Source organism: Harpia harpyja, chromosome 4 (genome assembly GCF_026419915.1).
Source record: "Harpia harpyja isolate bHarHar1 chromosome 4, bHarHar1 primary haplotype, whole genome shotgun sequence".
Lineage (NCBI taxonomy): Eukaryota > Metazoa > Chordata > Aves > Accipitriformes > Accipitridae > Harpia > Harpia harpyja.
This window is the reverse complement of record NC_068943.1, coordinates 26,690,593-26,714,527: the sequence shown is the minus strand read 5'-3', so window position 1 is coordinate 26,714,527 and position 23,935 is coordinate 26,690,593. Positions and strand designations below refer to the sequence as shown.

Genomic DNA, 23,935 nt, shown 5'->3' with positions numbered 1-23,935 from the left:
TTTTTCCTAGTACTGAAAGTAAAGCCTGCCACACCATAATTCCTTGATGACCCTTTTAGTCCTTTTAAAAGACAAACAGATTTTGTACCTTTTAATCCTCACACATAGTTACTGATCTTAATGACTGCATATTTTTAACAGTTCATTTACTTCATTTTCAGATTCTGTAAGAACGGTTGATGACTACCATTTAGTTAGATGCTTTAAGAATCTCTCTGTTGACACCTCAGTACAGACCCACATCTCATCTTTGTTGCTAAAAAAAAGTTGACCTGAGGAAATGTCTTCATTTGCTGTGAGCACCAGAACACAGAAATTTAATTTCTCTGCAATACTTTTTCTTTTACAGCTGGCCCACTAATAGCCCCCCCAGTTCTGTCGTGGCTTCCTCATATTGGTAAAGCATATGTTTGGTTTTTAACAGGTAATTCATTCTCTTATATATGGATTCTTTGTTCCTCAAATTCCCTCCTTGGCCTTTCTGATTTTACTTCTTTCTATTGTTTTCAAGATGATTGGATTTGGGCTTTCCCAATGATACATTTTAGGCTCAAATAACTTAAATATTGAACCTTGACATTTAACTACATTGATCTTTTCCTTGCCTTCCTATTTCTTTTATTTGTTTAGGGATATTTGTTCTGAGACTTTTGTGCTGTGCTTAAGTACCCTCCATGCTGAGACTAAAGATTTTCATTTCAACACTTCTGATTGAGGATATTTCTTATTTATTCCCTTTTTCTGAAAGTAGAAATGTTTACCTGTCTCTGTTGAGGATAGAATGATAAACTATTAAATTTCATTACAAACATTTCCCCCCCAAAGTCTGAATACTGATGCGTTATGTTCATGATTAATCAGCATTTTTTAAAAAGTTGGGTTTGAGATGTATCCTGTTACTATCTGTTATTTTGGTTGATGTCAAACTACAGCTTCCACTAAACAAACATTTCAGGGATCGAAAAGTAGTTTTCCAAAGCATAATTTAACCCCTCCGTACGTAGGTTATTGTTAAGACTGTTATACTGGACTTTGCTCCTTTGTTGAGCTTCTCCTACACAGTGTATTTAATGTGGGTATTTTTGATCTGTCAGGTAGTGTAAGCCTTCTATATGTGTATTGCTGTTATTAAGGATTTTCATTTTGTCTATGTATTAGCCTTTCCACAGTACAGCTTTGTCACCAAGCTGTTGATAAGCATTTTTTCCTTTTGTTTTAGTTTTGTTTCTTTTTTTTCCCCAATAAATATACACTATATATTCAATACACAGTGACGTGGCACAGCATATAGGTATTATTGGCACACACTGCATTACCATCATGCATTTTCTTTCTGACTTTTCTATGTGAGAAATACAGCAATTTCCTGATGAATGTATAGAAAATTATGATGCCAGTCTAAGCTATCAAATATGTAGTGTGTGCTACAAATTTGACAGAAAAAGTATTTTAGATATACTATAAAATCATCGAAGAAATAAAATATTCATTACTTGCACAGGTGGATTAAAATCAATAAATGCCATTTTGTTGTTATAAACTGTCTGATGTAACAAACATCAGCCTGGCAGAGACATATATTCATATGCAGGCATAAATTTTTATCTGGCTTTTTCCAGTTAGGCATCTAGGTCTCTATTGCGTTTAAGAGTCACAATTTTTAAAGATGTCAAGATGATATGATTTCCAATAAATCATTAGAAATTGCTAATAATCAGCCATACCTGAAAATGAGCATTAAAAAGTAGCTCTGCTGAAGTTAACGCTAAAAACTGCCATGACTTGTAGGGCAAAGGGTAAGCGTTTCATTTATGATCATCACCTGGTAGTCAGTCATAGGTTTGAGGATCTAGTGCTAGCAATTCAGATTTTATTTTTCCTCTAAGTATTCCATGCATGTCATTGGTATCAATGGCATGTTGTAAGCTGCGAGATGTTTGATAAAAAAAGGCAGATTTTACAAGCAAAGACTCCAGTTACTTGGATAAAGGGTTATATAGTTTTCCCCTTAATTTAGAGTCCCGACTACTTGTTTTACAAACTGCAGAGTGCCCTCAAATGTATTGACTTCATTGTGGAGTCAGAGTATTTATTGTGTAATGCTGAGTCATATAAAAATCCAGAAAGGCGTTCACTAGGGTGGAGAAAAAAAATGATGGAGATGCTAGCCTCCTCAAAAAAAAAGTCAAATTCATCTTGGGTTTTGTGACTTTTTTTTTAACAGAAGTAAACCATGAGAAACATTGCCAGAAATGTATTACATAGTATTATGCCACTGTAATAGTGAAATTACTGTTTTATCCTGCTGGTGCTCTCCTGCTCCCTCAGAAAGGAAACTCGAGTTCCCGCCGGTGTACACGCTTGGGCACACACACACGGACACAGGGACACGCACACGGACATGGACACGCAGGATGTACCCCAGCTGCAGCAGTAGCTGTAGCACACTAGAGGGAGCCGTTACATAATGGCAGTGACCCTTCTCCCCCCCCCCCCCCCCCCCCAATTAGCAGAAATTGCAGAGAAAAATCTCTGGACATCCTGAGACGGACATCCTGAAGGTTTGGCATAGGCTACGGAGTAAGGAGAGGAAAGCGGAGGACTGAAGTGACAGTGAAACGAGGTCTCCTGATAGCTCAGGAGCTTTACTCTGGTGTTTGTTCCATTTTTAAAAATGTGCTACTCCTATAGGGGATGTCTCCAAATAAGTGACTTAGCCGAATACGCCGATTTTCATCAGCCAATCTGAAGCCCTCATTCAGAAAGCAAAGCCCATTTTGTAAACATATCCTTTATTTCGTCTGTCTGTCGCTCTTACACAGAAAGTTGGCACGTCTGAGAGTAGTGATTTTACGCTGCCACTAACGTATGTACGGTTTATTTATACACTGCATTTTAACACAGCATTAGTTTGATAACGGTTACTAGCAGACTCGTTCTGCATGGCAGACTATCCGTTTCAAAGCTACAAAGAGGTCTTCAGGACGGGAAGATGGGTCTAGAAAGACCCCTTACTTGAATTTATAAATCTGTACCACTTTCTGCAAGTCAAATTATATTTATGGACACAGTAACTCAGAAAGGGCTGAAGGTTATCCTATTGAGCAAGGCGAAAGAGCAGCTTCCTTAACTGTGCCTTTTAAGAGCCGCTCTTAAATAATTGTCAGGAGCGTCTTATAATCGCTCCACAGTTGATTTTCCTTTTTTTTTTTTTTTTTCCTTTCCTCCTCCTTTTCCCCCTAAATGATTCATGCTACTTACACGCTCGTCACTCACAGCTCACAAATGGCAGCTTCATTTCGGTACGCGCGGGTCGACACCGGCGCTCCGGTAATCCCAGCACTCACCTTTCCAGCCTCGGTCCTCCCCCCCCCCCCGCGACCACCGCCGCCCCCGGTCCCCGCGGCGAGGGCAGGGAGGGGATGACACGGGAAGGGAAGGGAAGGCAGGGCTCTGCTTGCTGCGGCCCCCAGCCCTCCCGCTCCCCCATGCTCCCACGCTCGGGACCTGCCCCTCGGGGAGGGCGCGTCCCGTTCGGGGCGGCTCCCATAGGGTCGGGGAAGGGGTGGCGGGGCCGGTGAGGGGGGGGGGGGGGGGACGGGGACGACGGACATCCACACGCCCCCCGGGGGACTCGGGGACGGTGCTGCGGAGCCAAGTCCTCGCTCTCGCAGTGCTTTGGAGGAGCGCGGGGGTGTCGCGTCCCCCCTCCTTTCCCACCCGTCATCACGGAAGACTTGTTAATACGCCTTAAAAAATAAATAAATAAGGGCGGGGGGGGGGGCTGCGTATAAATAACTAAATAAGGCCAAGCCGGGAGCAGCCGGGGGCGCGGCGCTGCGGTGCGCGGCGCCGACACACCGCAGCCCGCCCGCCCGCCCGAGCCCTTCGCACGTTGCGCGTCTCCCACCGAACCGATCTAATCAATGACACCCAGCGCCCGCCGCCCGCCCCCGCCCCGCCCCGCCGCCCGCCCGCTTCCTCCCATTGGTAGGTCGGCGTCGGGGCCGGTCGGCGCCGCCGTCGCCGATTGGCTGGCGGGGAATCCGTATCAATGTTTAAGCCGCGGCGTGAGGTGAATAGAGGCAGTCGGCGAGCGGCGCTGGGCGAGCGCGGCGCGGCGCGGCGCGGCGGCCCCGCGAGTGCTGCAGTGAGGGAGGCGAGGAGGCGGAGGCGGGGGGGGGGGGGGGGGGGGAGAGAGAGGGAGAGAGGAGAGGCAAGCAGGCAGAGAGCGGCTCCAACTGTTGAATTTTCGCTGAATTCTCTCCACTTACCTGCGGGCGGCTGGTGAAATGGATCTGGTTTATCGGGGATCGGCGTTCCTCGCGCGTGCTGTCTGGCTAAGACTGGCGACCGTCTGTTTGAAAGGGGCCACCCATCAATGAGGCAGAGAAGAATATTTGTTTTTTCTTCTTTTTCTTTTGAAAGCCTCTCTACCACAGGTTCCAGAATTAACTGTGTACTTTGGGTCCGGACTCAAATAAAGGAGAAAAAAAAAACATTGCAGAACTGAGACTCGGAACTAGATCTGTGAGCTATGTATTGGGAACCTATGTTTTTGTTGGTGGTTTTTCTTTTTTCTTTTAATATGAAAGATCTCTGATTTATTTCACACATAACACTGAGGAAAGGTGGTTAAAAACACTCAGCAAAGCAGGAGACAGACGCGCCTCTGTGCCAGTGAGTGGATAACAGCCTTGTTTTCCTGATCCTCAGTCTCCCGGAGAAAGAGGTATAGTAAAAGTGTAGCTGGATCCGACACCCCCCCTTCTCTTTTTTTTTTTTTTCTCCTTTCCCCCCCACCCCTACAAATCTGATTAATTTTTTTTCCTGTCTACAGAGTGAGTCAGAGAAGCGTTAGGAAGAAGCTGCAACTAATGTCTGTGAAGGGAGGAACATGAGGCGATAGTGAATGTGATTTCTTCTGCTGGATCTGACTCAGCCAGCAGATTGAAACACCTGCATTTCTGGATGTGCCTTTCCTTTATTTCTGGTTGTTAAAAGAACCTGAAATAAAATCTAGTTACCCTTCCCCAATATTTACCTATACACCGTATCGCTGGGAAAGGTATATCGGAGAGGGGGAACGCATCTGGCGTTGCCGCCGCTCTTCTCCCCTCTACCAAGATGCCCAGAGAGACTGTTAAAGCTTGAAAGGACTGCAAAAAATGCATCACACCAGTGGCGGAACTGCATAGGTTTTAATATAAGCGAATTGGTCGATTAAAAGATCTCCCACTTTATTCATCGCCAGAATTGTTTTTCCTCTTCTTCTCCCCTCCCCTAAATGAAGAGAACTAGGCGGCAGTGTCATTGGAAGGAGATGTTGAATAGAAAGGAGAGGCACTTGATAGCGCAGCCCTGTGAATACAGAGACTGTTTCCCTTTTAGCGAGAGACTAAGAGAGAGAAGAGAGTGTGTGTGTGTGCTGGCTTTTCTTTCTTTCTTCCCCCCCCCTTCTCTCTCTCTCTCTCTCTCTTTTTTTTTTTTTTAATCTATGCGTCCAGCTATGGGTTGCCTGTTGATTTCCTCTCGGCTGGAGAGAAAAGCAAACTGGAATTAAACTGCATCGAGAAAAGTGCAGTTCCTCAGACACGCATACGCACACAGGCATAGATAGACTGAGAGAAAGGATGTGGTGGTGGCGGCGGCTACTGGCCTGTCTTAAAGAAACCCAAGTGTGCATCTGATTGAGCACAGCCTGTGATTTCTCTCAAAATATATATCTATTGCTAATGGTGACGGTCGGCTGGTGGGTTTCTTAATTTTTCCCACCCCCAAAAAGGACGAGTGTGAGGCTGGTGGTAGAGGGAGAGAAAGGAAACTACAAATCCGGACACTAGTTTTTGCTGGGGGGGGGGGGGGTGCGTTTTGTTTTCCCCTCTTGCCCTGCAGTCCTCATTTCCCTCGCCTTCTGATTCGGGAAGGAAACAGTGAGGGTGTACGAGACAGAGAGGGGGGAAATACCGATGGCAGCGAGATGCAGCTCTCCGCCGCAAGCAATGCAAGATTAGATCTCTAAATGCAGCAAAACACTCCCTGAAAACCAACAACCCCGCGGTGCAATCAGACATTTCACTGCCTCTCACTGCACACGAAGAGGGCTTCAACAACAAGCTGAGACTTTTTTCCCCTTCTGTCTCTCTCCCACCCCTCCGCTCCATCGCATCACAAGCGATGAGTAGCAAATAAGCTTTTCTACCCCTGCTTACAGACCTGTGGCCACCCCCCTTTCCTATGTCTATAGAAATACACATATTTAAAAAAAATCTTTTTGATCGTTTTTAGAAAAACAACCGCTGCCGCCGATTTTTTATTATTGTTGTTATTTTTATTATCCTTTGTACATCTGCGGGGATTCGAGGATCGGCAACGCTTCGCCTGCCCGGAGGAGAAGATCTTTTGCAAATTTTCTGATTTTTGAAACCCTCCCACTGCCGAACTTGGACAGCCGAAGTAACTGCGAGGGGACTGCAAGCACGGCAAGCGCTTGCTGAAACGCTGCCGAAGCTGCTCCCCCCCTCCGCCCCCCCCCGCTTGCTCCCTCCCTCTGAGCTACATGGTCTATTTGCTGCCTTTCATCCTGTGTCTCTGCAGATGCTTTAGAGCAACAGGTTCAGGAACTTAAAATACGGGGGTGGGGAGAGAGGAGGACCAAAAAAAAAAAAAAAAAAAGAGAGAGAAAGAAAAAAGAGAGAGCCGACGGAGAAGGAGGAAGACCAAACCCAGCGCAGGAGGCAGAGAAGACAGGGACAACCCTGGTCGCCGCTGCAGCTGCTGCCCCCCCACCACCCCCCCAGCCCTGCTTGGGGATGTACCTTTCCATTTGTTGCTTCTTCCTCTGCTGGGCTCCCGCCCTGTCTCTGAAGAACCTGAATTACTCGGTGCCGGAGGAGCAGGGAGCGGGCACGGTCATCGGGAACATCGGCCGCGATGCGCGGCTGGCGGCGGGCGCGGCGGGAGGAGGGATGCTGCCCGCGGAGCGAGGCGGCCCCGGCGGCGGCCCCGGTGGTGGCCGTGGTCCCAAGTCCACCTTTCGGGTGCTGGAAAACTCGGCCCCGCACCTCCTGGACGTGGACGGGGAGAGCGGGCTGCTCTACACCAAGCAGCGCATCGACCGCGAGGCGCTGTGCCGGCGCAGCGCCAAGTGCCAGCTGTCCCTCGAGGTGTTCGCCAACGACCAGGAGATCTGCATGATCAAGGTGGAGATCCAGGACCTGAACGACAACACGCCGGCGTTCCCCTCTGACCAGGTGGACATGGACATCTCAGAAAACGCCGCGCCCGGCACCCGCTTCCCCCTCACCAGCGCCCACGACCCGGACGCCGGGGACAACGGGCTGCGCACCTACCTGCTCACCCGTGATGACTACGGTCTCTTCTCCCTCGACGTGAAGTCCCGCGGCGACGGCACAAAGTTTCCGGAACTGGTCATCCAGAAGCCGTTAGACCGTGAGGAGCAGAGTCACCACACCCTGGTACTGACAGCACTGGATGGCGGCGACCCACCGCGCTCGGGCACGGTGCAGATCAACGTGCGCCTCATTGACTCCAATGACAACAGCCCCATCTTCGAGGCGGCCTCCTACGTGGTGGAGCTGCCGGAGAACGCGCCGCTAGGCACCGCCGTCATCGACCTTAACGCCACCGATGCCGACGAGGGTACCAACGGAGAGGTGCTCTACTCCTTCAGTGGCTACGCACCCGAGCGCGTCCGCGACCTGTTTAGCATCGACCCGCAGAGTGGCCTCATCCGCGTCAAGGGCAACCTGGACTATGAGGAGAGCGGCCTCATCGAAATCGACGTCCAGGCTCGGGACCTGGGGCCCAATCCCATCCCCGCTCACTGCAAGGTCACTGTCCGCCTCATCGACCGCAACGACAACGCCCCCACCATCGGCTTCGTCTCCGTTCGCCAGGGAGCGCTGAGCGAGGCTGCCCCGCCGGGTACCGTCATTGCCCTGGTGCGGGTCACCGATCGGGACTCGGGCAAGAACGGGCAGCTCCAGTGCCGGGTGCTGGGTGGTGGCAGCGGGCCCGGAGCCGTCCCTTTCACCCTGGAGGAGAACTATGACAACTTCTACACTGTGGTCACCGACCGGCCCCTGGACCGCGAGGCACAGGATGAGTACAACGTGACCATCGTGGCACGTGATGGGGGCAACCCCCCGCTAAACTCCACCAAGTCATTTTCCGTCCGGATCCTTGACGAGAATGACAACCCGCCCCGCTTCAGCAAGAACCTCTACGTCTTACAGGTGCCTGAGAACAACATCCCCGGAGAGTACCTGGGCTCCGTCTTGGCCCAGGACCCCGACCTGGGCCAAAACGGGACAGTCTCCTACTCCATCCTGCCCGGGCATGTGGGCGACGTCTCCATCTACACCTATGTCTCCGTCAACCCCACCAATGGTGCTATCTATGCCCTGAGGAGCTTCAACTACGAGCAGACGAAGCACTTTGAGTTTCGCGTGCTGGCCAAAGACTCTGGCTCACCCCACCGCGAAAGCAACGCCACGGTGCGCGTCACCGTGCTCGACGTCAACGACAACGCGCCCCTCATCGTCCTGCCCGCCCTCATCAACGACACCGCTGAGCTGCAGGTGCCGCGCAACGCTGGGGTGGGCTACCCCGTGGGCACCGTCCGCGCCCTGGACAGTGACTTTGGGGAGAGCGGGCGCCTCACGTATGAGATTGTGGAAGGCAACGAGGAGCACCTCTTTGAGATGGACCCCACTAGCGGTGAGATACGCACCTTGCACCCCTACTGGGAGGAGCTCAGCCCTGTGGCTGAACTGGTGGTAAAAGTCAGTGACCATGGCAAGCCCAGCCTCTCCGCAGTGGCCAAGCTCATCGTCAGGGCCTTGGCGGGGCCCCTGCCTGAGGCTGGCGAGCCGCAGGTGAACGGCGAGCAGCATCGGCGACCACACTGGGACTTGTCGCTGCCCCTGATCGTGACGCTGAGCACCGTCTCCATCATCTTGCTGGCCGCCATGATCACTATTGCCGTGAAGTGCAAGAGAGAGAACAAGGAGATCCGCACCTATAATTGTCGCATTGCCGAGTATAGCCACCCTCAGCTGGGAGGAGGGGGAGGCAGTGGCGGGGGAGGAGGAGGCAGTGGCAGTGGAGGGGGCAAGGGCAAGAAGAAGAAGATCAGCAAGAATGACATTATGCTGGTGCCCAGCGAGGGCGAGGACAGCCGGGGCCCCCTCAATGTCATGAACGTGGTGAGCAGCCCATCCCTGGCCACCTCACCCATGTACTTTGACTACCAGACCCGCCTGCCCCTCAGCTCTCCCAGGTCGGAGGTGATGTACCTGAAGCCCGCCTCCAACAACCTGACCGTACCCCAGGGACATGTGGGCTGCCACACCAGCTTCACAGGGCAAGGGACTAACGCCAGCGAGGCTCCCCCGAGCCGGATGTCCATAATTCAGGTAGGAGACTTTTAGAATACCCTGGACCTCACTTTAGACGCTGGGTTAACTTTACCTTTTGTCTGCAGTGAAATCTGCTGTCAGGCACCACTGAAGGGACCAACACAAGTCACTAAAGAGAGGTGGACTTAAGGAAAGTGGAACCAGACCGCAGCTGGTGGGGTGTGGTTCTGCTGTCACACCGGTGTTTCCCGGGCGATTCCAAAGTAAATGCCCGCCGAAACAAGCGGAGGTATGGCAGTGCAAATGAGGGGCATGTGGAAGTGCAGGCAGGCGTTTAGTACGTTTGGGGCACGCTGGGGGATCTTCCCAGAAGATCGTCAGACAGAGGTGGGCACTTCCACAGGTTTCACTTTGCTTTGGTTTGGGGTGGAGAAGGGGGGAGGGGGGTTCTGAAGCAGTCATGTCATCTGCAGTAACTAACAGGACATGGGAGAAACTCTACCTACTGAGGACATCTATTGCAACAGTGTATTATAGCCCTCCGATCCTGTATGTAAATATGAGCTACCTTTCCAAGATGTATGTTTTTAATTTTTTTAATTTCCTTCTTTAGAATATATACACATAAATATTTATTTTTTTGATGCAGAACAGTATCATTGGGGCCCCATTGCCTCCTCCTCTCCCCACAAACAGCCAAACGTTCAGCGCTGAAAATTCTGCTTAGTCAAATAGAAAGAAAATGTACGTGGCAATTCCCTCCTACCCCCAAATGTTAACAAAACTCGCCTCCTGTCATAAAACAGCAAAACAACTAGTCAGTTTTCCAGTAGCCTGAGTCAATATTGATGATTGCTTTATAGCGAAAGACTTACATGCTCTGTCTTCTACCAAAGCTCATTTAGAAATTACAGCTGGGCTGCATTCTGCTGCCAGTTATATCCACACTGTCCTCTACCGACTTTTGTGAATGTGAGACGTGGCAGAATTTGGACCATTGGATGTAGGGTGCTGAGCAAAGAATGACTTAATTTTTTGCAGGTAGTTTAAAGTCCAAACTCAGAAGATGTATTCCAGAGCAGTGAACTCGCAGAGTGAAGGTGAGGGCAGAATTTGGCTCCAGTTGATTTAATTTGAAGTCATACTTCATGATTAATGCAGCTTAATGTTCAAATACTACAGGTATTTGATTTTTAACATTTGGATTGAAAGCAGGCTCTGGATAATGACTATTAAATATATTTGAAATGTCATATCTGTTTTATCCTGTGGTTCTAATATGCTGTTCTGAGTCATAGGGGAACGAGCTGAGTGTATCAGAAGTGACACAGACTCATTTTGTGTATGCAGCAAGTGGGAAAGAAGTTGCACTGTAGACACTTGATGTACCAAAAGAAAATTGATAATACCTTGGAGTTATCATACCCTGTGGTCTGTGAACACTGAATGTTCTAGCTGCCAGCTGCATCGAATGTTTTAAACTAAATAGAAGTGGCCATCGGTAATTGGCAGGTTAAGTAACCAAAATTCCAGTGACTGGTGGCCTGTAAATTGAATATTTATAACTGGGAGAAAAAAAAAAGAAAAAAAGAAAAAGGCTGTCTGTACAAGGTCACTGTGAACTAATCCTCAACCCACTACTGAGTTGTGTCACAGAAACAATTTCATTTTATGCCTATCGTGAATTTGTGTTGCTATCAATTAGGTGAGTAGAGCAATACTTAAAATCTGAAATTGATTTTAACAAAAAGTGACACTTCAGGAAAGAGTTTAGGTTAGGGCATAACCGGAGATAATTTGATTTATAATTCATGCTTTAAAAAATAACTTTCAATGACACTTGTTTAAGTAATGTCAACTTTTTTACTGTAAAATGGAGTTGTCAGAATGCTAAAAAAAAGAAAACACTTTTTTTCCTACTGACAAGTGTAATAGTTACTAAAAGACAGAACATTATACTTTTCTATAACCATGTAATGTCTATATAAAGCAATTAATTCATGTATTGATGCTACTGAGTAGTAAAGATTCAATTGTAGTGTAAAATCCCTATGATTCCTTTTTTTACAGTGTTCACTGTATAATATCAATCATGATTTTTTTTTTTCTGAGATCTATATAAAACTAAAAGAGGAATTTCCTCCCTTAAAAAGGTGTGTTGTGGTTTCTATAAGAGTTTTCGTTATGACAACTGTGGGAAATGTTAACCGTAACTCCTCATAGCACATACTGGTATCTCTAATATTGTTTTTACTTTCCCTGAATATCTACACAGAGTGTTTTGGATGTTTAGATGGTCCAGCCAGTAGATTAGGAAACATTCATTTTTCCCTAGTGAATAATCTGTTCAAACATACTTATGGATACTATATTATGTATTTGCATTGACAAAACAAATACACAGTATGAAGCAGAGTAGTTGGTTTCTATTTAGGAAAGGCCCAGACTTAAAGTAGCTAGATGGGAAAATCTGACCCTCTTCACTATGATTTTGCATTGCTAAAATACATTTTGTATTCTCTATCTCCACATCTCTAGAGTAAATTTTATAAAAAATTTGCATTTAGAATGTAGATACTACTTTGTGTCTGGTCCTGTACTTCTGCCTCATGTAAAATTCAGACTGCAGACTTAGGGAGAAATAGTGAAGGATCAGCCCTCTCTCTGGATCTACTCTACCCTTAATCACTCCAGGAAACCTGTGTCTGGAAAAGTAAATTGCACAGTTAGGAATCAAAGGTATAGCCAGTGGAAAAAAGATACAGAATCCAAACAGCTGCTTTATCATCTCCTTTCATTAGTCAATTCAGAAAAGCAGTTTTCTTCGTTACCTCAGTAAGGGAAAGGTAAATGATTGTGTAAATGTTCTCTAGCAAATATTCACTTCAGTTTTTCCAGACATATTACTGAACCACGATAATCTCACACTATATAATTCATACAAAAATGGAACTGCTTTTCTTCACTCTCATTTTCTCGGCAAGTGTTTAATGGCAGAATTCTCTAGCGGGAGCCAGTTATTAAAACTTTATGTTTATATATATATGTACATACTTATATATCTATGGATATATATATACATGCTAAATATTATATTATTACTTAGTACATCCAATTCAGTCTGTAAATAATTAAAAACAAATAAATAATTTCTTTCTCAGTAAGATCCAAATTTTCTCACTCTTATGAGGAGTGCATAACAATTTTTTTGCTTTGCTTACTAGTAAGAGCTAGTAAAGTCAATAGACTTTATGATTCCCTTATTTCTCATGAATAGTATTTTATTCTACGGATAGCCCAATTTATATCCATGAATACCTGTGGACTAAAGTGTTACTTAGTGACTATGGGTTTCAGACTGACCCAAAATGACGAGCGGTTGAATAAAATACTGCCTGATATGTGTAAGAGCGGTGTAAACTTGCCTCTCTCTAAGTGACTTCTGTTACACATTAGTCACACGGTTCAACAACTTGTGTGTTTACTCACTACTTTGTAGCATCCAGAAATGTGCCATGGTTGCATGTGTCACTTATATGAATCAATGAACTTCTTCAGTACCATAAAAATGAAATAATTTAAACATGCATGCATACATACATGTATGTATAAAATTTTTGATGGACAGCCAAGGATGCTGTGTACCTTCAGCTTTTATTGGCGCAAGACACTTGCAAGTGCTTAGGGCCTCTGAAAATAGACCATTTGTGATTTGATGTGCACGTGAGGTTGATGTGTAGGAAGAATAGTGTTTAGTAACATACTGGGAAGTTAGAACAGCTACGCTTTAGCATGTTTCATTGCTTTTAACTTCAGCACTCATACTCTAAACAAACTTTAGAAACAGTGCTTTCAAATGCAAGTCTGTTAAAAATATTTAAATATAGGCCAGTGCTATACAATTCTCATTGCCAGATTCAAAATTCTATGTGACCTTTGAATCACTTGAGGTCCAAACTATTTGTTTTTATTGGGGAGTAAAAAAGAGGAAAGCAGGAGAAAATGGAAACTCTACATGGCTGAAAGAAGATTTCTGGTCACTCTAGACCTTAAAGACTACTGGGCAAATTCTGTTCATCTCATTCTGGTGAGTAAATCAAGCTGACCTACTCACCTGACTAAGAGAAACAGAATTTTGCTTTATTTTGAAGGCCAGACATTAGAAAAAGAAATATCATGTACAAACATATACATATATGTTCATATCTGTCCTACCAAAAAGTTCTGAGTTAATCCCCTGGGTGAACAAGTCTCAATTTCTTCTTGCAGGTTTCCAATAGATAAAAGAGTGGATGGATAAAGGGGAACAAATAGTTTCTTTAAACAAATAGGTTCTGGAAATAGGTTCCTTGAAGTGACATAACATTAGTGTAGAAAACTATCTACGTATGCAAGTAGTGTTGATCATCCTAGAGATTATTTATTATTACACTTGTGGTGCAACTTGGAGAGGTTTGTAAATATATCAGGAATGAGACGGGTGTGAATAAAGAAAACAGTGGTCACGGCTTTTGCTAAACAACAGCTAAAAAAGAATGACTGTGTTGCAAGAAGCTCTCAAGCTGGGAATCACTGTAGCTGCTGTACTCGGCAGTCCTGTAGCGTTTTAAGATAAAGTACAGATCATTCGTAATACTTCAGGCACCTGATGTTTATGATGTGTCAACAGACTACTGTCAAATCCCATTGCAGCTTCATTGCCAGGTGTCTAGTAGTACGTAAGAAGATATAGTCTTCAGGGGAAATAAAAAAAACATAAACTATATTAGTGCTGCTCTGTCTTTAGATATACTACTATTCCATGCTTTACTTTGAGAAACTTCAGCTCAGAAATTTCAAGATTGCAGAAAGAAGTCTGCAGCTGCTGCAGTATAAGGAGAAGCAGCTTTGCTCACAGAAGTTGCATTCATTCTCAGTGATTTAAATTCCTATCTGAAAACAGAGGTATTCATTTTTTATTTTTGTATCTTCTGCTGCAAATGAGCAATATTATTCTATCTCACTAGAGCTAGTAGAATTTAACATTTTGCATCAAGAGAATACTGGGGCAGTTCTACACGTTTGGAAGTTTGTGGGTTCGTACTTTATAATTCCCCAAATTTCACAGCTGCATATTCTAAACTGTCATCAGATGAAACTTCAGAACTACCTGACTAAGATGCATTATGGTAGTTTTTACAGTGTTTTACAAGGTTAGATGTCTTGCAAAAGAACTCCTGTGAATGTTTGCATTGTGTAAATACAGTCTGCAATTAGTATGATTTTGTGTTATATCATTCTGTAGCTTTAGTTTTACTTACTCAGTGAAGTCAATACCAGCATCAACTGTGTAAGAATTTTAGGACAGGATCTTTTCTATATTTTCATGAAGCATTATTTCATTTTTCGTCAAGATACACTGCATAGTACTGTGACATGAAGTAAATATATTTTAGGACAAGATCTGGCAAAATACTGCTCACTATGGCATCTGCCCTGGCTGGTGAAACAGGTAGAGGAAGCAGAACTGGGCTCCTGTTTTGTGCTACACCTCCTCTGGTCTTGATCTTGAGCTCCTTGCCAGTATTGTTTATAGCAATATTATTTCAAAAAGATCATTCCTGATATATAGGTCCATATGAGATCTAAAGAACTTTCCAAGATGAAATGCTGTAATATAGAACAATAAACACAACAGAGAAAAAGATAATTTAAAAGTCTGAAATAGAATATGGATATTATGAGAAAGCAAATGATATTGCCGGAACAGAAATTCTCATTAACCAATAAATTAAGAATAATAATGTCTCCGTAGAACTTGCTGTTTTACAAAATATAAGAGTTGAAGAAAGTGCAGTTAAAATAAAGGACATGAAGCAAGTCATGCAGGATTTATTGGATCACAGCTCTCAATGGCTCTAAAAGTTGTCTGAGCTTGCCTCATCTTGGTGCTCACTGTCACTACCTAATCTTAAATGGGAAAATCCACACAAATTTGTGGTTACCAGCGCAATTTCGATGACTGATCCTTTGAAGAGTTATCTTTTAACAATAGATTGGTCAGGTTTCTGCTATCCTTACCCATGTTTATGAAAAAGCCTGTTCTTACTCATATTTCAGTCAACAGCATAATTTTGACTTAATCAATGATTTCAGTGGTTCAAGAGTAAATTGTGACTGAGACCCTTCCAGAGTCCAGCTAAGAATAGTATGATTGGGCCCTTTATTTTTATATTTCAGCTTTTTGTGATGTTTTCTTACAGCTTCTTTACAAACAATTGAGGAGACTGGAATTTAGAAGATTTTGTAACTATGATGTGAACTGTAACATAGAATCATAAAATCATTTAGGTTGGAAAAGACCTTTAAGATCATCAACTCCAACCACTAACATAGCAGAATCAGGTGTGCAGCTGAAAGAAGAAATCACGGACTCCACTGAACATATTGTGGAACATATATTTTCACGTTTTCATATCTTTTTGAAAGTGTGCATAATATAGCATTGTTCTTAAAATTCAGCAAATATTGTTACATGGAAAATTAACATTAGATACATGTAAAATACTCAGAAATATCGCTTGGTATTAAGGAAGCATAGATACAACCTGGCTTCTCTAATGAGGCAAAAATGTCATTAAAAAAAAAATTTCTTCCCAAGTCACAACATTTGGCTGTGAACCAGCTGAGATTTTGTTTTCAAATTTTTTTCCCCAGCATTTTTTCTTCCTTTTCACTACCCTCCTCCCTAGGAATCATTAACATACTGGGTAATATTTATGCATATGTTTTTAAAGATCCTGCTTGATTTCTCCTTCTTTCGTTGTTTCTACAAAATTTAAAATGCCTTGTCAAATTAATTTTAGGTTTCGCTATGCAAGACACTCACTCTACATATAAAAAGTGTATGTATATGGGTTGTTTTCTTTCTGAAGAAAACATACACGACGCATGGCAGAGGTCTTGAGATACCTTTTCAAGACTGAGGAGTGCCTGCATGTATAAAGAAAAGACATTTTGTCACTAGTACTAGTATTTTCCAACAGGTAAGAATTTTCTGTGAAAAGAACTTAAACAATGATTTGTTGACCGGAGCAGAAACACAGCTCTGTTTTTATCTTTAAAAGTATAGAAGCAATCCTTTGATGTCAAAAGGTCAGAGTAGAGCAGTTGGGACAAATTTTTGCAGCAGATAGCCTGAGAGCTTTTTTCTTTCAATTGTATCTCTACTTCAGCTGTAAGAAGCAAAGTGGTGAAATTAATGCTAAAGGGTTCAAAAATACAGGAAACAAGTGAAACTCTCAGGGGACTGCAGGCTCTTACCTAAATTAAAAAAAAAAAAGAAAAAGAAAAAGGTACTAGGAAGAGAGTGGCAGAATGATTTTTGGGAAAAGTTCCTGGAGTTTGTTTCATTTGTTATGTTTTTAAAGGGACAACAAGGAGATTAACTAGTTTCTGCTTTTGCTGATGTGATGAGATGAAATGGAGTAATGTACAGCCTGCCATAAACCTTGGCCAGGGTGTGTTCTAAGCCCTAGTAATATATTTGTCATGGCCTTTTTAGTACAACCTTTGTTTTTTAGTCTGCTGTAGAAGAAGATTCTGGATTAATTACTGTAAATCCTATGAGAAAAAAAAATAGATAAATTATTAAGCATTTTAGATAAAATACTCAGTATTAAGTACTACGTTCAAGAACAAGCAAATTCATATGAATGTCCCTGTTAATTAGGATATTAGGCAGTGCTTTAAATAACCTCCTTGAGCAGTCATATATTTTCTAGCTAAATCCCAAAGGCTGCTGATACAATTCCTGCTTATTAAGGTCACCCGAGAACCATCTCTTTCTTCTACTGAATTGCTTCCGCTAGTTAGTGGTGTTACCTGTACAGAAAGGGTAGCAGAAGATCAATTCATCTCACTTGCTCGAGATGAGAAGATAGCTCCTTATTTTTGTCTGGTGATGTGTCCTCAAAATTGAGGAGTCCCTCTACCTGTGAAGATATAACTGCATAGTTTCAGCCAATTATTAGTGTTACTTGTACAGAGGGACAGCATAAAGATCAATTTGCATCTCACTTTTGTGCAGAGAGGGGATATCTCCTCTTTCAGCCCTCAAGACAATCAGTCCCATGCTGATCTATTTTCAATTTGGTACGCTACAAGCGATCTAGGCAAGTATTTTAGCCGTAGACCTTTCTACTGGTTTCGTGATGTATGTATCAGATGAGAGTCCTTCTGGTTCATAAAATACTTTTACCCCGAATAGAAAAGTTTCTAATTGCATCCCGTTCCCTGCTGGGTGGTTGCGTCCCGCAGTCTCCGTGGCACGCCAAAGGCTGACTCTAAAGGCGAAAGGAAAAGTCTTGTTACAAGATGCAAAAGCATAATTTCAGCTGTGTGGGTGGGACCTCTGATCGATGCATTGTAAGTTCTTACAGTGATAGACATGCGAAATTAGTTTCAGGCAGTGTTTCAGACCATCTATTGATATATGTGTGACACGCTTGTATTTGCCTGTACTAGTTCTAGTGACACTATGATTACTGGTATTTGCAGTCCTTGCCCTGGAACACTTCCAGGCAGTTTTATTGTATTGAAATGGCTCTTACAGTTCATTGAGCATCCAGCATAACACTGCTGAATATGATTGGCGCGTTTGCATATATTTATTCAAAAAAAATCAGGCAGTTAAACTGCATAATTATGGGAAAACGAATCATAACAATAAAAGACCATTTAAGTTAACAAGCTTTGTGATCAAAGGATAAATACAGGTTGGATAAATGAGACTCTAGATGTAACTAATCTACATAAATAGGCTTTGGTCTGATTAGAGGAAAGGAATATATTAAAATAATCTAAAGGTATTAAAAAAGCATTTTACTTCAGTACTTTTATAATGTCTAGTTTTATTTCATCACATTTTTAACATTTCTACTCACTAAAAATATCTGTGTTCAATGATAAACTACTTTTATGTGGTTTTATTTCTTGATTAACAGTGTTTACAGTGCAAAGAAAGTCTAAACTAGCACAAGTAAACAAAAGTAACATTGTAAGTTTTCATTCTAGTTTGAATGCGTTGTGTGTCAAAAACCTGAAACATTTTTTAATGTCTTAATTTTAAAATTTTTAATGTTGCAATGTTTTTTGATTGATTTTTAATTAAAGAAAAACATTAAAGGGAACATTTAAAGGACAATTTCTTGTTTACTGTCTTTATCAGCAGAGAGCAGCCTTTGTAGTGTTTGAAAGCTGGTGCATTAAAAATCAATTTCAAGTCTTCAAAGCTATAAACTCTTGCTTGCTTTGTAGATATATACTGTTTTTAAATCATGGGAAGCACACTTGACAATTGAATTAAAAACAAAAGGTAAATAATGGTTTCATCAAAATTTGAAGGATTTCAATATATTTTTAATAATAACTAAAGAATTTTTTATCGTGAGTAGACATGTGAATCACAATTTGCAGCTTTTAAATGCATAATTTGTTCCTGAAGACAGTTATATGTATTCTTTTATTAATAGAATTTTGTTTTAAACTTCTGTTGGTGTTATTCTGTTGTTTTTAATCAATGCCATGATTCAAACACAGAACATGTCAGTCAGTTTCTTTACTTACTATATCTCTGTCTTGTTCTTTGCTGATTGCTAAGCAACCACTTATGGTTAAGATTGTTTAGCTACAACTTAGTTTAAAAAAAAAAAAGGTGAGCTGAAGTGGGCTAAACAAATTTTCATTAATTCTTAATGAAAATATTTAAAATCTATAAAATTTTAAAGATGACAAAGAAAAGGACATTGTTTTAATAACGCACCTCAGATTCAGTGCTTGGGCTTTGTTCCTACTGGTATTGAGGAAAGCACTGGTTTTCCACAAATCTAGAACAAGCAGGATCATGTCCTTAATCAGTGCATAAGTAATTTCGAGGCCTATGGAAACTAACTTATATATGTGTAATTATAGTAGCGTTATGTCTTTCAAAGCATCATCCTTAAAACACTTATTCAGTGACTATTTTAATTTAGGTCAATAGAAGCATTGAATTAAATAGATCGCTTACAGGAGTAGAGCTGCTGATGTGCGTAAACATGTGCAGAATTCAGCCCAGAATGTGTGAGTCTGTGTTAGCTGAACTGCTCCCTGTTGCTTTTCCCTTTTGCTTTAAAACCACTGCAAAGCTGCAAAAGCTGTTCGTTTCACTTAGCCTCCAACTGCATTCTCTAGTATGCTATTGAAATAGTCCTGATGTCTGAATATTTGATATTTTAGCTTTTTCGCATAGACTTGCGTAATTTGATATGCAGATTTGAAGATCATAAAAACAATCCTGCTTTGATGATCATGAGCAAGATTATCCAGCCACAGCTGTAAAATACCAAGTGTGTTCTTTTCTGATCTCTTCATCATTTCAGTGGATCAAATGACAACAAGAATATAGCAGAATTTAGAGTCCTTAGGAAACAATGAAATTAAAAGCCTTTTAAAAATGGCAGCCACAAAACCTTAGAAACTATTTAAATTTCTAGACTGTACGTCAGATAATATAACTGTGTGTATGAATGTATATGTGGAGATACATAGATATGAGAGCAGCATGGATTCAAAAGAACTATCTAGCTGGATAAAAGACACCATTAATGACCAAAGTGCATCTATTTTTTTTTTTTTATATTGTGTATGATCTGTACATAGCTGTATAACAGCGTTTTGGAAGATGCTGTCAATGTGCACCTTTTGCTGCAACTTAGAAAGCATCAAGTTTAGAGACAAATGCTGTTGTCATTTTTTTCCCGAGGCAAGAGTATAGGTAAGGAAGGACCTCATTTTCCACTTCATGGTAGAAGTTATACATCTTGCTTAAAACTGTGTATCCCTCTATCAGACTTTGGGATTGAGAGTAATGATGAAAAGGAGGTATAAGTCATGCGACACATCAGAACGATCAGCACTCTATTGCTTCCATCAGGGGTGTTAGGTATTAAAAAGCACATGATAATTTGCATCTCGTAGCTCCGAGGCAAAGAATGTATCAGTCAACTTTGTAGCCATCGGGTGAAAAAGAGGGGAAAACAAAACGTTTTATGTTATTTCTTTCAATGCATAGTCTTCATTTTGTCTAAATCTGTAAAAGTATTTTGTCTGTTTAAACCACCTGTAGCTTCTTTTCAGGCCTAACAGGATATAGTATTGCAAGGGGCAGAAGTACCTGAATGAATTTGTTTTATTATTTATTCATTTGCCACCATATATATGATCTTTCCCAACAGCATATGTCTCATTATTGCAATAATGTGATGGCAATGAAATAATAATTCCTTCAAGCGTGAAATAACTCATTTTAAGTACTTTCCTGTGCTCATTTGTTTTAAACAGGCTTCCAGAACTTTGAACAAAACTTTAATTTCAGTTCATTTAAAATATATGTAGACCACACACACTCTTTTCTTCATCCCCTGATACTGGCAAAGGAACCTTAGGAACCAGTAGCTAGTTTTCCAGATTTTGACCTACTTGTTAGTCTACTTTACTTGCATGAAAGTAAAGCAAGAGAAAGCTGTTTCTATTAAGCAAATGCGAGCTTCAGGACTTTTGGTTAGTATTGGCAAAGATCTTTAGATAAAGATAAATTGCTTGCAGTCATACTGGTCTTGCTGATACCAGTAAATGAAGAAATAGGCATACATGTTGAATAGCCGTGGGAGGAGAAGAGTTTATTTAAAAAAACGGTTTTGTTCTGATTTAAATTTTGAGCCATAGGTTTTCTATAGTATTTTATAATAAAGACAATTACATAGTAATTTGGGTTAGAATGCATGCCCAGTTCCCCATCTCAAAACCCAATTTGTTACTACCTGTGGCTATTTCTATTAAAAAAAGAAACATAATTACTATGAGTCTCAGCAGTCTAAGAGTAAATTTTTGCAATTACAATACCTCCCTTGGGCAGATGTGTGAAAATGGCAGATTAATTCCTGCCAGTATCTGTCTATTCCTTGCACATTCTAAGGTTGCTGGTAGCTTGGATTATCATTATATTAGTGCTGTTTGTTATGCTGTGGTTAAGGTTAAAGCAGCAATCCTATTATAAACCTTTAGGAATAGGGCTTTGTACCATTTCCGTGGAAAGTCTCTACACTGAAGTTTGATACACAAAGTCCTAGGAGTAAGATCCTAATTCTATTTTCATTGAAAGCGAATGAGTTTGCTCTTGATCTTAGCATATTTTAGAAGGGCGTTTTGTATTTTATTACTTTATGCCTGAGAAGATTTAAACAAAACCAACAAGTAAACCCAAGTTTACTCATTCTTAGGAATTTACGCTGACATTAATAGAGTTGCATGTGAACTGAAGACCATATAGTAGTCCTTTAGTATTGTATGGCTTTTGTTTTATTCCCAATGGCACAATGGCATGTTTATTTAGAAAGAAGCTTCAGTAAGTTGAGATGGCCCTGAAATTATGTAAATGAATAACTTTCCACGGAAATAATCTAATTCGTCTCCTAATGAGTTTTTCTACCAGAAAACAAGTATTGAGGGCATATGTGTAGAAGAATTGCATGCAAAGGCTCCGCTCTCTGAAGCTAAGCACCTAACTCCATGTTGAATTCCAGTGAAGTTGGAAGTTGGTGTGGCTTCATGTGGGCTCATGATCCACCTGCAGGGAGCAGCATTAGTCCGTGTTACACTTTATCCAGTTTGAATATTCAGGAAGAGCTGTGTGAACAATCTTAACAAGTTATTTTTTTCCCCTTTGCATGACTTTTTATTTGGAATTTCTTGTGCTGTACCTGTCGTATTTTCATTTCTTTTCCCATTTTGAAAGAGGCTTCTCCACACACACTTCTGAATGTTGGCTTGGGGACTTCTCTGATGTGGACATTACTTAGAGAAGGTTGCATTAACTATTTTCTTTAAAAGATCATGACTAAAAAAAAAATTTAAATAATTAAAATATATATGCATCCTTCAGTTGTCGTTGCATGCATTCTACTTCGAAAAAATTGCTCACGTGCTGGGTGAGCATCCTACTAATTAGATACAGAGGCAAAACCATAATTTAATCCCTGTATTCTAACTAACTCCTCAGTCAAATATTAGCATTCTTGTTCAGTCTCTCTATCCCTGGTGAAACTTGCAGCAGTGTCCTAGATGTTGACAAACCAACACTGGTTTGGAACAGAAAGAAGACTTTTCCTAATCCTGGAATCTTTGCAGAGAACATTTCTTATGTGGATCTTCTTTATTTTAACAGCAAAATCTGATTTCAGAGTCTCCGTATGGCAAGCTGTAATGAGAGGGGTAATCTAGAACATTTTTTTCCCAGGCTTTTAAGAATTTACAGGTCAAAGTCAGCCTTTAAATACCTGTGAGTTTAGAGATGACCTCTGGCGATCACTAGATAAGTGGGTGTTGTGTTCTAGATGAGGTGATCCTATCGAGAAAGATAACTATTTTTTTTGCTCGTTCTGAATCAACTTAATATAGAGTCCTGTATAAAGACATTGCAGCAGGTTAACGTTGAAGTGATGGAGTTGTGGATGGATATGCAAAGCCCTATAGCAGAAAGGCCTGATTTTTTCTGTCCAAGCCTACTTGACCACTGCTACTATATTCATGGTGTATTTGATCAAACTTTCTGTTTTATGAGGCACCTCATCATAGACACATGACTGTTATGGCTTTAAAATATATTTAGGGACAGAACCTCTTGCTAAATTTGTGCAAACCTAAATTATTTATCTTATGTCACAAATAATAAATCAACTCATCACCATTTTACAGTTGAAAATCTCCTTGCACAGGCATGTGAGGCTGTAAAGTTTGATGATCTACTATTCTGTCATAAATTCGGCCGTTATTTAGGCAGCATATTTAGTGGTGTGTCTTTTTCTAGCGCTAAGAGGAAATAATTATGCCAAGGTATTTGTGTGAATGTAGGGCTTTGTATCCTGTCACAAAATGTTCATGGAATAACTTGTTGGGGATTTTTAACAAAATGTTGAAAGAAAGAGTTGCATGACCTAAATAAGAAATTAGATGGAAAGTAATAATGTAAGTCTTAACATCTGTGATTTTCTTCCTAATTCCTAAGGAATTTAAGGGAATCATTGCTTTTCTGGGGAAGGATTTTAGGAAAAGAAAGGGGATAAGGTTGCAGGTTTAAAGGAAAGGAGGCGATCTAGATTTACCTCTGTTCTTCTGACCTTCACCTAGGAAGAAAGCTTCAGTGTTCCTCTTCATGCATGTTTTCTGTGCAGGCACTGTGGCTTCAGAACCAAGTCCTGCTTTATCTTTGTTGCTAATTTTTTTCACTCTGTAGGGAAGAAACATAGTACTGGAGTCTTGTGCTACATACAGTGTTTGCTGCCTAGCTAATCACCTTTCCCCGTCACTGCCATTACAAATCTGTTTAAATGCCATCCATAGAGAAGACCATATGCTGGGATAAAGGAATATTGCATTTAAGAGTTTCTTCTCATTTTCTATCACTATTGTAATCTTCTTCCTGCTCCTTTGCAGCTTTCTTCAGCATACAACATATGTATCTGTGGGAATGTAGC

General features: G+C 41.8%; 1 protein-coding gene across 5 annotated transcripts in view; it reads left to right on the top strand.

Moving 5' to 3' along the window:
- The first annotated feature begins 4,193 nt into the window (after window positions 1-4,193).
- PCDH17 (protocadherin 17) overlaps window positions 4,194-23,935 on the top strand; it is a 91,880-nt gene continuing 72,138 nt past the window's right edge. For 4 of the 5 annotated variants that reach the window (XM_052786026.1, XM_052786027.1, XM_052786024.1 and 1 more), the window contains exons 1-2: window positions 4,194-4,732; window positions 6,365-9,440. In XM_052786026.1, the coding sequence (XP_052641986.1) occupies window positions 6,813-9,440 (2,628 nt within the window). In that variant the 5' untranslated portion in view covers window positions 4,194-4,732; window positions 6,365-6,812. Of the gene's footprint in view, window positions 4,733-6,288; window positions 9,441-23,935 lie in introns of all 5 variants that reach the window. The other variant, XM_052786025.1, reaches the window with a different exon arrangement.